This window comes from Drosophila guanche, unplaced genomic scaffold (genome assembly GCF_900245975.1).
Source record: "Drosophila guanche unplaced genomic scaffold, DGUA_6, whole genome shotgun sequence".
Lineage (NCBI taxonomy): Eukaryota > Metazoa > Arthropoda > Insecta > Diptera > Drosophilidae > Drosophila > Drosophila guanche.
Window position 1 is genome coordinate 3,817,077 of NW_022995752.1, and position 14,191 is coordinate 3,831,267.

The 14,191-nt window shown below is 37.5% G+C and overlaps 2 protein-coding genes across 6 annotated transcripts in view; both read right to left on the reverse strand.

Moving 5' to 3' along the window:
- Positions 1–4,351: 4,351 nt before the first annotated feature.
- LOC117588015 (protein obstructor-E) lies at positions 4,352–9,161 on the reverse strand. Of its 3 annotated transcripts, none has more exons than XM_034279046.1 (2): positions 8,961–9,161; positions 4,352–5,197 (listed from the first exon to the last, which is right to left on the reverse strand). In XM_034279046.1, the coding sequence occupies exons 1-2, from the start codon at positions 9,013–9,015 to the stop codon at positions 4,524–4,526; spliced, it is 729 nt and encodes a 242-aa protein (XP_034134937.1). In that variant the 5' UTR covers positions 9,016–9,161; the 3' UTR covers positions 4,352–4,523. The 3 variants fall into 3 exon arrangements, with proteins under 3 accessions (XP_034134937.1, XP_034134935.1, XP_034134936.1); XM_034279044.1 differs by lacking the exon at positions 4,352–5,197 and adding an exon at positions 5,278–6,125 and having other exon boundaries at positions 8,961–9,154; XM_034279045.1 differs by lacking the exon at positions 4,352–5,197 and adding an exon at positions 5,278–6,119 and having other exon boundaries at positions 8,961–9,152.
- Positions 9,162–10,961: 1,800 nt separating this feature from the next.
- The window catches only part of LOC117588011 (beta-1,4-glucuronyltransferase 1), a 64,837-nt gene continuing 61,607 nt past the window's right edge, over positions 10,962–14,191 (reverse strand). For all 3 annotated transcript variants that reach the window (XM_034279038.1, XM_034279039.1, XM_034279037.1), the window contains 4 exons: positions 13,264–14,168; positions 13,004–13,200; positions 12,829–12,941; positions 10,962–12,771 (listed from right to left, as the gene is read on the reverse strand). In XM_034279038.1, coding sequence (XP_034134929.1) covers positions 12,574–12,771; positions 12,829–12,941; positions 13,004–13,200; positions 13,264–14,168 — 1,413 coding nt within the window. In that variant the 3' untranslated portion in view covers positions 10,962–12,573. The remainder of the gene's footprint in view (positions 12,772–12,828; positions 12,942–13,003; positions 13,201–13,263; positions 14,169–14,191) is intronic.

Sequence of the window (14,191 nt, forward strand, 5' to 3'; positions counted from 1 at the left end):
TTTAAAATTATGGAAAAAAAAAAACGAAAAGCAGTTTATGGAGAATGCGCGCAATGGATGGATGGAAGGAGGAATTTGAGGAGAAATATATTAAAATATATAATAATTACTCTCATTAAATGTAAAAAAAAACCATAAATCGTAGCACTAAGATTATATAAGAAAGCAAAGAAAAGCAAAACTTTTGGCTTTTACAACCAACTTTGACAAAAAAGAAAAACGTGAAATTTTTTCGAAATTTTCTCAAGAGAGACAAACGAACTTTGTCGTGTTTTTGGCTATAAACTTTAACTGGACTTATGAAGGAGAGGACAGGGCGGACATATGTATGGATGGATGGATCGTAAGGCAGAATCAAGGACAAGCGAAGAGAGAAATTACCACATAAATGCAATAGAACTCGAAATTATTTACAGGCAACAAACAGGCAGAACAGCAAACAGCAGAAATGTTTTCTTAAATCTAATCCAAATAAATTAATTTAATTAATTTATTTATGTGTTGAAAGCTGAAAGACTGAATATGTTAAAACGAACCAAAACAAAACAAAAAAATAAGAAAAACAAAACAAAATGTAACGAACGAAAGGAAAAAAACAAAACGAAAAACGATAAAATGAAAATGAAATGTAAAACTTTTTCTCAAGCGATCGATCGATGTGTACGAACTTAAATAATTTTAATAGCCGAATTTCTAGCACAAATTTTTACTAAAAAAACCAAACTTAAAGATGACTAAAACATGGTATTTTTTCTCTATCATTTTCTATCGTCAATTGCAAATCGCTTTAGATTTTTTATTCTAATTTTGTTAATATTATTTTCATTTAAATTTCCATTACAAATGCAAAATGCAAATTGTTCCTCTTTTTGTGTATGTAAATGAGAAATGTGAAAATGCGATGGAAAGAAAGAAAAGCATAAGAAAATATATTGCAAAAAGTGTAAAGAACAGAAAAAATGAGAAGAGAGAAACGAGAAACGAAACAAAAGTGAAAAACAACCAAACAAAAGTCGCCTTAGCCAAGCACCACAAAGCAAAAACAAAAAACAAAAAATGATACGATACGAAACGAAAGAATCTTTGTAAAACATAAAAAAATACTATACTAAAATAAAAAAATATACCAAAAATTAACACATTCATTTGTTGTAATTTAAAATTATCGAAAATAACACAACACACCCAACAACAGCAACAACAAAATAGTGCAAAAAGTTCAACAACAACAAACATCTAAACAACAAACAAAAACATGTAATTTAATTTTTATAGCCAAAAGAAGAAGGAAATCTGTAGAGGATGGAATCTGGACGTGGTACCCATTGCTGGGTAAATGGATCGAATGGATCATTTAGTTCTTAAGAAGCTGAAAAAACAAAACTCCAAGAAATTCTGAAACGTGAGCAATTGGTTGACTTAGTGATACAAAAAAAGAATACATTATTAATACTCGTATGCGTATGTTTTTTATTCAACACCACAAAAATTCGAGCTTAAATTATTTTCAAAAGTAAAGAAAAAACAAAACGAAGAAATTAACATTTGGCAATTGGTTCTACTAAAGATTGTTTTAAAATAAGAAAGAATAAATGTTGTATAAAAACACACGGAATTCGATGAAGAATGGATGCTGAAACAGTAAGAAGGAAGGAGCATGATGATAATGATATTATGATAAGTTTACGATGTAATAATGTTTAAATGTGTGCAAAATGGTTGGCCCTCATATGTAAAATTGATCTACTTATATAAGTTGAATTAATCTACCAATAACTAATAAGCAAAAAAAAAAACCTTTAAAACCATAACTATAATATAATAAATTCTAAAACACACAAAAACAAAACAAAACCAAAGCCGTAAGTCCGAAACGGTTGATAAATTACAAATTAAAACAAAAACTAAAGAAAAAGTCGATATAGTCTTGTTTTTATGTGGGTGTAGTGTTGTTGGGAGATTTAATTGGGTACAGGAAAAAGCATACAAGATTTGTGCGTATATGTACTATGTATGTATGTATGTACATACAGTTGCGAAAAAAATAATAGCACCACTACAACACATTTTGTTCTTGGCCAAAAAAAAAGGAATTGCCGTTGCGATTTTTTTTTTAAATTTTTAGTTTTTTCATATAGTTAAGTATTCCCTATTACCAACAAAGGTGTTGTCTTTCTTTAAATTTATGTCTTTATATTTTTTTATACTTTAAGAAAAAATACCACCAATATGGCGAAAAAAATAATAGCACCATTAGCACTATTTTAAGTGAATCTCCGTAATTTCGCGGAATTGACTTTCTATAAACCACGAAATTATTAGTTTTGACTAATATGTCATTGTTTTCATCATAAAAGCTAATAATAACAATTACAATAAGACGTGGAAAGCTCTGAAATGCAAACAATTTATATTTGACGTAAAAACTTACAGAGAATTTGGTCAACTGGTAGGAAGTTTCAATAAATGGATTAAAAACGCCTTAAACTATGAAGAAAAGTGTAAAACAAGTGGATGAAAACGATCTATGACCCCTTTTAGGGTCAAAAGGGTTTTGATTCGTGAGAGCAAGAAGGTTCCCTTCAAGCCTCCTATCGAGCTTAAAAAAAGAGCTTAAAACGAAGTTTGGATATATCTTAGACAACATAGCCTAAAATCCTGCTGCCCAAAAAAACTCGCACTTTTAAACGCCAGACATATTACTAAGCACATGATGTTTGCAAGGGAGCATGCCAATTGGACATCCCTATAATGGAGGAAAATTTTATTTTCAGATGAGTAAAAAGTGTTTTATTTACTGAAAAGGGATCTGATCATACCTAAGACGTCCAAGGAACGCCAGTACACCAAAGAAAACTATTAAAAATAAAAGGTTTAATTTAATGGTATGGGGCTGCTCTCTTACTATAGAGTAGGTTCAATATATTGAATAAAAACCATCAAGGATCAGCACGTGTGCGTGGATATTATGGAGACTGTAATGCTACCGTTTGCAGAATATGAAATGCCACTAGAATGGGTCTTTCAACCGGTAAATAACCCAAGCATGAAAGCAAAGGAACGGTTCGGGCCAACCCTGAACGTGTTAGAGTGGCCAGCACAGTCGCCTGACATGAAACCAATCGAAAATTTGTGGTCCGCCATCCACAAGGCAGTTGCTGCTTCCGAACCAACAACTGTAGGATCACTTTGAGAACAAATTTAAGAGTCCTGGTCCAAAGCTCCCCAAAAGCTATGCCTGGACTTGGTGGATTCCATGCCAAGACGCTGCGCAGCTGTTATTGCCAAAATAGGACACAACTATATACTAAATGATAAATATAGATTAAGAATTAATAGTTCAAAAGTGTTAACTAAGAAAATCGTAATTTTTTAAATTTTAAATCCATTTTTCAAAAGTGGTGCTATTATTTTGTTCGCCTAATTTGACCAGTTTTACTAAAGTTCCTTAAATAAGTTAAAAGTTAGCTTAAAGTTAAAAATGTGAGTTGGGCAACTATTTGAAAATTGTGGTGCTATTATTTTTTTCACAGCTGTATGTAGATCTGGATCATTATTAATTTGTTCATTTAAATATTTAAGAAGGTGATGAAGGCCTAATAAAGCAGCAATGGGATGCAGCCAGTGCTAAGGAAACACAAGAATTTACAAGACCATAGAAGCTAGCACCAAATTTTGCATCCAGACTTCTTTCTGTATGCTCACACTGTTGCAGTGTGTTTCAAAAATTAGCCACGCCCTCTTCCGTCCCCGCAAAAGCGCGAAAAGCTCAAAAATCTACAATTTTGAAGATAAAAGAAAACTAAAAACGCCATTCCGTAGGGAATGGCCATATCTGTCAGATCACTAAATCCGATTGGATCATTATTATAGCAAGAATGAAGAAATTAATTTGCAGTGGCTAAACCAACCCTGTCCCGCAGCTTTTGTTGTTTTTTTAACATTCTCTCATTTACACTCTGCTTTTGTTTCACTTGGCCTCTGCCTCTGCCGACTTTTAACCCACCCCGTCCCGCAGCTTATATTTGTATTTTTGTGTGCGGGCGCTGCCTTTGCCTCTGCCGCGAGTCTGCAGTGCGTGGGTCTAGGTAAGCCCGGCAAGCTAAAGGAGCGTGTTCGTGTAAGAAGTGTTGTAGATGTAGATGACAGATGAAGAAAAAAATTTAAAATTTGACAAAACAACGCTTAGGCTGCAGATTGTAGTAGTAGTACTGAGTGCCGGGTATAAAAGTTGTGACGCGTAAGAAGCGTCTCACACGTCCCTTCTCGTTTTATTTTTAGCTGTCCGATATTTTTCTTAATTTACCTCCCCTTATCTTTTTCCCATTTGTTTCCCCGATATCATTATTCAATTTATTACATATACAAATATTTTACTCATTTATTCAATACGCAAAAACACAACGTCACAGTTACATATTTACAAAAAATAAAATATAATTATTGCACAGGAAATGTTAAACTTTCAGCCTCTCGCTGGTCCAAAACTTTTAGGGCTCTCTCTCACGCAGTCTCTTTCCACCTTAAAACTTTGCTTGCTTCTCGGCCTTCAGCCGCTGCTTTTCCTTGAGCAGAGCATAGCACTCGGGCACCTTGTTGTAGAAATCGCAGAGCTTCGACTCTGAGTTGAAGGCCAAATACTTGCCACAGTTGTACAAACGTGGATGTCCATTCACACAGACAAAATATTTCTTGCACGTCTGCGGATGACGATAGTAGCGCAGCTCTCCCTCGGGACCGACATCCACCTCGGGTGCAATGGCATCCACGGGCTCAGCGGCAGGGCAGTTGAAACCCAAAAAGGCTTCGGCATTGCAGCTACCCACTAGATCGGGCCAGTCGCACTGGTAGGTCTCCTCGTTGAAGGCCAAACCCTCGGGGCACTTGGTAATGCTGGCCACACCATGGGCGCAGTTGCGGTACACACCGCACTTGGTCTCATCGCCATTCGGATAAAAACCAAACTGTCGGGGGCATTCGTCTGTGCCGTTGGCAGGCTGCAGGCGAGCTCGCTCCTTGCAGGTGGAATATGGCGCATAGGTGCACTCCCCAGTGGCTTTGGTTCGCTGATGGAAGAGCAGACCATCGGGACAGAGTTTCGCAGTGGGCACATCATCCAGACACTCTGTGTAGGCATCACATTGATCACCAGAGGCAAAACGACCATTTGGGAAGGGGCATTCGGGTGAGCAGAGCACTGAAAGGAAAAAAAATTATAAATTTTAGCAAGGGATATGAATATTGAATATTTTTTACAAATAATTGAGGAGTTCTTCATTTTTCTTAACAAATTTTCGTAGTTTATTTTTGTGCAAAAAAGCAAAAGCTACAATTCAAATCTGTCAAACGATCTTTAACTATCGACTAGAAAACTCGAGCAAACGCGTATGCCACATGTTGCATGGCCTTGTGATTTGTTGCATGGAATTAGTTCTCCTTTTAGTTCTTTTGGCTTCTGGCATGGGCACGTGCCGCCTTGATTTGGGCGCCCTTCTCCCTGATTTCGCTGCTGCAATTCGGGACATTTTCGATGTCATCGCACTGGTTGAGCTCCTGATTGAAGGCCTGATCCTCGCCACAGCCAATACGTCGTGGACGTCCCTCAATGCAGATGAAATACAACTGACAGTTGTCCTGTGACGGATGGAAGGTATAGTCGGCCTCCTGTTCGCCGAGCAGCTCCGATTTGAAGGCTGGCGCGGGGCAGCTGAAGCCCAAGAAGGCCTCGGCATCGCATTCTTCAACCTGATCGGGCCAGTCGCATTTGTAGGTGGCCGGATTCCAGGCCAGACCCGCAGGACAATCGAAAACAAATCCCTTGCCCGATGCACAATTCATGAACTGTCCACAGTGGCTGGCATCACCCATGCGATAGTAACCAAACTGATGAGGACAATCCTCCGTGGGTTGAGCAGACTGCAGACGGGACTGTCCCTGAGAGCACTCCACATCAATGGGATAGCCGCAGGGATAGCCAGTGGATTTTTCATTGTAGAAGAGGCCATCGGGGCAGAGCTTCTCCTCGGCCACTCCATTCTTGCACTCGATATAGGCATCGCAGGAGCCAGAAACAGGAGCAGTTCCATTCGCCTCGCGACACGCACCACCAGCAGCGGCAGCTGCAGCTGCAAAACAAAAAATAATTTGAGGTTCAATATGGTTGGTTGGTTGGGGGCGGGCGAGCTTACCTCTAATGATATTTGTATGATGGAGATGCTGCCTCTATTTTTTGTCTTTTTTTGAAACTATTTGTTATGATAGAAACAATTCGCGGGGCCCGGGCCAACGCCCATTGACATTGTCTTGTCTTCTTTTTTTATTACAGCGCATCTTTAAATTATAATGAATTGTATGCGGTACAGCACACCCCGTTTGTTGAACCCGTGTGGGTTTTTTTTGCAATTTTTTTTACGAAAGAAATGGGTTTGAATAACACGCTTCGTCTATTAGTTTTTGGGTTCAGTGTGGGAATGTGGATGGGCTTTTGTTGCATGAAATTATCTAATGTTTGTCATAGTCAAGACAAGGTTCGATTGAGCAGTATAAATATTGCTATTGGGAGTATATTTTATAAACATTTAAGTGCTTATACAGGTGAGAGTGGAATGAGGGAGAAAAACGTGAAGCGGATTGAGTAGTTTCTTTTTGTGCTTAAATTAAATTAATAATGCATATCAATGACAATTGCCGTCAACTTGTTCATTATTTAAATTAATTCTTGTTTAAATATTCAATTGAATCTACTTTTTCTTCCTTTGGGCCTTTTTTAATGACAGATTCCAGTGCAAATTAAAAAATATTTACTGGATTTTAAACTCCAAAATTCTGCATAGTAAGTATAATTCCTGATGGTCGAACTCCTAAATTCCGTGTAAATTAATACTGGATTTTAAACTTACTGATTTTAATTAGTTAATAGATACTGTATAATTATAATCTCCTAAAATTCATATAAATAATTACTAAATCTTTTTACTTTGCATTTTCGTATAAATTAGGAAATAATTACTGGCTTTCCGTATAAATTATGAAATAAATAGCTACATTTTATATAAATTATAAAATATTTAAATGTATTAATAAATATTTTAAATTATAATTAACAGAAGGAAATGATTGAGCACTTCTAGTGCTCGCGTGCCGAAAAAGCCAAGGTTTGTATATCAAACGATGTTACATTCTATATGTTAACAGTCTGCAGATTTTCCCACACATAAAGTAAACATCACCATCTGTAGATAATTCCCCCTGCACTTAAAGCCGTTTTCCGCCATCTGCACTTCTCCTTTCAAACACCTCACACTGACCACCAATCCGTGCTTCCCCCTTCATTTAAGCCACAAATTAAACAACGTGCTCCAATGTTGGAATTAATTCAATAAGATTTCTCTCTGTGACTTCGTCCGCTCGAAAAAAAATTAAAAAGAAGCTGCCAGAAGACGTAGCAAAGAGACGCTTTAAAGGTCACATTAACCGGCTATGGGGCACGCATCGAGGAGATGTAGCTCTCTGACTACACACGACAAATACGAACGAATGGCTAAAACCCGTTTTAGCTTTAGCCAAAGGTTATGCAATATTGATCGGCAGACACCGCGTGTGATTCGAATTTGTACGAATAAAAAATGTTCATCAATTGACCTTGAAATATCGAAGAGTTTCAATGCAATGAAGATTCCCACAGAAAAAGAAAAATCATCAGTTTGTCGCCTCAGTCTTTCGTTTCGTTCGCTTTGCTTTCCGCATTAATTACCTTGCAGTTATTTGGCCACTCTTTTTTGGACTTTTTTGAGAGTTTCTTTATGATTATTTAGTTTTTTTTGACAACTCGTGCGATTTCCTGGCATTGTTGGGAAATCTTTATCTCTTTTGGTTTCTGCTCCCGTTGGTTGCAACGCAGTCTTGAAAGGGGCATGTCACTCGACTGGCATCTGCCGTCAGTTGCCTAATGACGAGTAGTGCTCAATCAACTGAATTATCGCTGCTGTTATGCAAAATACGAATAACTGTGGGAAGCGTGAGGTCTCACTGGCTACACACAGATATGTTCGTTGCTGTTGCGGGAATGCCACTGCTAAATTAAAATTGCTGTGGCGCCTTAAAGCAGTGTGTAATTATGGAGGGGGTGCTGATTAAAAGGTTTGACATGTGAATGAATTTTGAAGGAGAACTAGTGGGAAATTAAACGAGGCAGATTTTAAGTTGGAATTTTAGGGAAAATGTGTAACCGAGGAAACTAAAAGACTTTGAATAAATGTAAACCATTAAAATCACCATGAATTATTTTTCTTTCGGAATTGTTCTAGACACAACTTTAATTCAATTAGTTTAATATATTGGAATTATTGGAATTGGCTTTAAACGTGTAATAATATAATTATATCGTTTATCACCATAGCTCCACTAAACATACACAATTCACGAAATCTAGTCCTCAGATCCTTACAATTTTGAATAATTACTTCACAGAATATACTGCCTAAAATTAAGGAAAAATCTAGCCTTTCCATTCAAATGTATTAAAAATTATTGTATTTCTTAATTTTTCTATATTTAATTGCACTAAAAACTTCATTTAACATTCGGAAAAATCCTTTCAGATTATTATATAGCATAAAAACTTTAAGTTTTATTATTTTAAAGTCACTTTCATTAAAATGTGTTCCGATTCCCGAACTCTATAACTGATTTCTTGCTAAAAGTAACACTTTTTTAATTAAATTTTAAATGAAGATGAGGCAATGTGTTAGGTAATTTCAAAAACAAATAAAAACGAGAGATAATTTTGTCGGTCTTAAAAATTGTTTTTGTCACCTTTTGGCATTCAAGGTATATTTTGTCTTCTCTTTGGAAATACTACTCGTACGTAAAATTTGTATAGTATAAACCAGAACCGATTTGCGTATATGCAAAAGAGTCATTCGTTTTGGTATAGATTTGATCCTTAAATTAATACTAACCCATGGAGCCAAACATGGCCAGGCACAACAAAACACTGATAACTATTTTAGCCATTTTAAACGAAGGTGTGTGTGTAGGATATATCCTTGTCCCTGTGTGTGAGGGAGCACTGGGAATGTGTACAAATGTAGAGAGCGAACGCGATTTGCGATGCTCTTTCAACGAGCTGACAATTTCGACTGTTTTGCGCTAGAAACGCAACGCAGATCTTAACTGGTAGCAACAAAAAAGTCCAAACCCGAAGCAAAGCTTGAAGTCGTTTGCCGGTAAAGCCTCAGTCCCCGTCTCCGCAGGCAGCAGCAACAAAGATTGCGAAAGCTTTCAGCCTCAGTCGCTGTCGCCGTTGCTATCGCTGGCACAGCCTCAGGTTGCAATAAAAACCCAAACATGTTCATAAATAACAAGTAAACACAAAAGCAAAGCAAAGCATCCATATGGCATAAATTTCAGGCGAAAATAAAAGCTTGAGAGATGAGTCAGTGCCAGCTCCATCCTCCTTCCAGCAGGTTCTGCGCTAGCAACTGTCTCAAGTATTAATCAAATATCAGCCACGTTTATTTATTTAATTTATGTTAATGTCTGCTCTTTCTGCGGATTTGCATATTTCGCACTTTTGTTTTCAATCGGCCAACAAATGAAACCTGAAAATCGAAAAACTTAAAGTCAAGGTCGGGCTGCGCCCAAGAGAAGAGGCCAGGCCAGGCAGGCACCGTACCAACCTCCACAAATTTGAGTTTGATAATGATCGCGGGTTTTAGGCTTTAGGCTGCAAGTTTGGGATTTGATTAAAGAATCCAAACAAGTTTTAGAGACAGATTTAAGCATTGAAGATGAATATTCAAACGCTTACGATGAAGTTTGTAGTTAGAGGAACGAGATTATTGATATGTAAACAGGTTGAAACAGATATAATGACGACAGCAAAAATAGTGTAAAGAGGTAAAAATTCAAAGAGGTGTTTGAGGGCATTTATTAATTGCAAGAACATATGTATATTTTAATATTTAAAAATAGTTAAAAAATTCTTTAGCAGAAATCAAGCTACAAATTATTTAACACCAAATAAAACTGACAGGAAATAGTTTTGCTTCAATAAATGCTTTGGTAATGTATTGACGATGTCTCCAATGGGTTTCCAACTTCCATTTGATTGAATATTCTTTTGGATAAAACAACTCCATCGATGATCTCTCAGCAAACATCAGACTTCCAGGCAAACCATAAATATCCATAAATTACCGGGATGCTGGTTCCAACCCAAAAATATCATAAAAAATTTCAGATAATACGTATATATTGTTTTCAAACTGATTTTTGTCTTTATTTTTTACACTCATTCTTTACATTGTATACCCTACCATCTCTCATTTCTTTATTCAGTTTTACTTTGATTTGTGTCTGTGTGTTTGTTAGCCTTTTTCTTTAAATATTTTCAGCTCTAGTTCATGCTCAGCAGATTTATTTTATTTTGCACTTAACTCTTACAAAAAATATATATACTATATTTATGTGTGTGTGTTCTATTTTCCATAAGCGATAACTTAGGGGGGCGAAAAACATGCCGAGTGCAATCTATAAAGAATTAAACGTATAATAGTTGGCAGGCTAGATATCGAATTAAGAAGACTAATTAAATAGGAAAGAAATACGTACTTTAAATATGCCTATTTTGGACCCCTGACTAAAGGCGCCCTAAAAAAACTATAGATGCATTTTTTCTATATACAAAATTAAATGTTTTTGTGTACAAAGTTTTTGTTTTTATGTACAAAAATAATGTGGAAATTAGGCAAATGTCTGCTATTTGTGATCATTATTTTGTAATGTCTTTATATAAATTTTTAATTTAATATTTTCATTTTGTCTAAGGCACTGTAATACTTTTTACTTCAATACAAATATATTCTTTCATTTTTAAATTGTATATTCTATATTTTAATTGGTTTTTGTATTATTTCTTCTGTCTACTTTATCAACAATGGGCATTTTTGGGTTTTTTTCTTTATGTTTTTAGTGATATTTCTTTTGAGTCTTTGCTAAATTTTGTTGAGCGCATAAAACGAAGGGATTAATTAAACTTAAAAACGTATGGGCTAAAATTCCAATAGATTCAAAGATACACCGATGTATGTTGTTCCCAAGTCGCGCTCAAAAAATGTATTTTTGTTACCCATTAACAGCAGCTTAAATTTAATTTTACACGTATTTCTCTGCAGTTTTTCTTTTTAATTTTTGTATTATTTATTAATTTGATAAGGCCTATTCAACAAACAAAAACCTTCAGCATTCGTTCGATTTGTTAGTTTCGATTTTTTTGTCTTGATGTTTTTAACATTTATATGTGCACAAGTTTGACTTAATGTTCAACACTAATAAAAAACATATACAAAACTAATTTTAAGTTTGGGTTTTTATTTAATGTTTTCTTCTCTGTTTTAACCATTTATCTCTTACACATTTAACGTTTCTCCCTCCATCCCTTCTCCGGCGACTCTTTCGTCTCTCTTTTTACTAGTACAAATATCACGGTTTTTTTATATTTTTTCCCTTTATGCTTATTGAAATCTGTTTTTTTTCTTTCTATTTTGCATTAACTGCAAGGCAGTTGCCTTTGCTCTCTTTATTTTTTATCTTGTGTTTTTTTATCTGGTAGCCCTCTAATTTTGTTTTCTTCGTAGCAACTCTCAAAAGTCTATGCGTAATACGTAGCTTTGTTTTAATTTTCAACATTTCTCTGCTATGTTGTTGAGTAGCTACGTTTTGGTCTTTTGCAGTTAAGTCTACAATTGCCCATATGCATAATAAATTATGGCCTAAAACAGAAATGTAGTACCTACAAATTATGGCCCAAGACAGAGCTTTAGAACAGTACAAACCATAACAAAATATTTAGATCTCATCTCTCTCGTTGCTGGCATACAAAAAGTTGAGCATTTCGAAAAGAGACATTAAAAAAGAACAAACAAAACTCAACTCAACTCTTGTGAATGTTTATGGGTTTGAATTCGGCTAAACTAAAATATAAACTTAGTTGTAAAGAGGCTAGAGTAAACGCTTAACTTAATAGTAATTGAATAATGACTGCCTATGAGTAGTCGTACTCGTATTAGAGATATCCAACCAAATCCTCGAGTGTCTGTCTATGGTAATGAATAATATTTACAGGAAGCTTAGATGAAGGAAGTATGCAAGTAGGAACCATACCACCCCTTCTGGTTCCACCGATTTTACGGAGCAGAATTTAAAAAAAGACCACACAAATCAAATTACGTTTAACGTACTTAAGCCGGGCTCTTGCTCTTACGATCACTCGATCACTGAAGGCTTATCCCATACCCTGGAAAAACAGATCTGATATACTAAAGCCTATCTACGCTAATGCTCCATCTTTTTGTCTCTATTAAGTCCTAGGGCTAAGTCTATAGCTTATATTTTTTAAAGACGCGCACTTGTAGGGCGCATCTAATGCCATAGTTTGGATAGATAAAATCTATCTTTACATTGCTGCATCTATGGCATTGCAAATAGTAATAGTGTTGCTGGTTGTTGCTGTAGTCTTTTCGCCTTTGCCTTGGCTCTCAATCCGCTTAAATCCGGCTTTAGAATTAGTTACTATATGCCACAACCCTTGCGCATGCCATACATGATCTTAAGTTCGGGATAAATTATCTTGCGTATCAGTTGATTCGTCTTGCCCGACAACATGGCACGTCGATTATCCTTTTTCAGCACTTTAATGCCCGGTTTGTGCACCAAAAATGCATTATCCAATATATGGAATTCATAATCCAAAACGCACAGCGCATAGCCCTGAAAGAAAGCTATTTATAGAGTGGGGTTTGGAAGATATACTCATGGGTACTATACCTGTGGCATTTTGTCACTTTTGCCCTCCCAACTGAGCCGCTCATCGTAGTGGGGATCTGCATGGGTGCCTATATAAATGGGCTCCCAATGGATATAGTAGCCAGTGCGTTTGCCTATGGATGGAGAGATTCTGTGAGTTATTTATCGGCTTTAGGAGCGTCTCTTTTTGTCCTACCTATGTGAAACACACTCAATTCATCCGTTTCATTGGCCGCCATCCATTCCTTGGACTTCGGCACACCATGACAGCTGGCACAGACGCGTTTATGGAAGGGTATCGCCTTGCCTGTGCGCAAAAACTCCTGCAGCTCGGTTTTGTCATGAGGCACAGGGGAACTCTCCTCCACCTCGAATATGGCAAGGGGAAATACTCTAAAAATAAAGGAATATGAGTCTTTCAAGATCTCAAGATTTCAAGATTGTGTTAAACCCCACCTTGGCGCCTTCCTCCTTAAATACTGCTCATTGCGAGCAATCATTTCAAGAAACTTCTTGACCAAACCCGGATTCGGATACAGCTCTATGTCCGAGGCCAGAATAAAGTGAGTCAGTGCAGAATCGCGTGCTATATTCCTACCCACGTTCACTGGATACAACAGTTTCTTCTGTGCCTTATACAGATGGCCCGACGTGATGTTAAAGTACGGTGGCGGCAACGTGCAGTTGTAGCCCGTCTTGAAAACATCTTGGGGCTTGGGCACCGCACGGGGTATGTGCTTGGTGCCGAAGTATATGTGAAAAGTGGTGTAGGCACGCACCAGATGACTGCCCGGCAGACACTCCCTCAGATATCGAATGGAGTCCACGGTGGGCTGGAAATCTGTGCCCGGCGCATGCATGGCTATGCTGACGGGTGCACTCCAACGCTCCAGCAGCGGAATGAGATTGTCGAGGAACGTGTAATCCGCATGGGTGGTGTACGTGATGGATTCGTGGCACTTGACCTCGCCGTGCTCCGCTCGCACGTAGTTCTGCAGCACCCAAAAGTCACCGCGTTGCAGCGTCTGCTGATGGTAGTCGCGATCGTAGCAATTAATCAGCGATCTCACGCGCTCCTCCAGCTCCTTCTCGTCTCCGGTGACGATGTAGCTGTCGGATTGTGTGTTGTTAAGTTCGGGATTTGGCACAGCATTGCCGCCTGCACCGATATTCCCAATCAGCTGGTTGGGATCAGTCAGGCTGGGTACTCCACCACTGTCGTTCGCTGGTACAGGAGGCGCCGCCTCAGCTGCTTGTGCCGCCGCCACTGCTGCTGCTGCTGCTGCTGCCGCCACCTCTGCTGCGCCTGTGGCATCCGCATGCGCCAGCAGTCGCTCCTCCGCCTCAAATATCGCTGCGGACTGAAGGAGGATATATTTGGTTA

Coding starts and splice junctions, on each gene's coding strand:
- LOC117588015 (XM_034279044.1), bottom strand. CDS start 9,015: ATGGCTAAAATAGTTATCAGTGTTTTGTTGTGCCTGGCCATGTTTGGC. Junction 6,126..8,960: donor GGCCATGTTTGGCTCCATGG/GTTAGTATTAAT, acceptor TTTGTTTTGCAG/CTGCAGCTGCCGCTGCTGGT.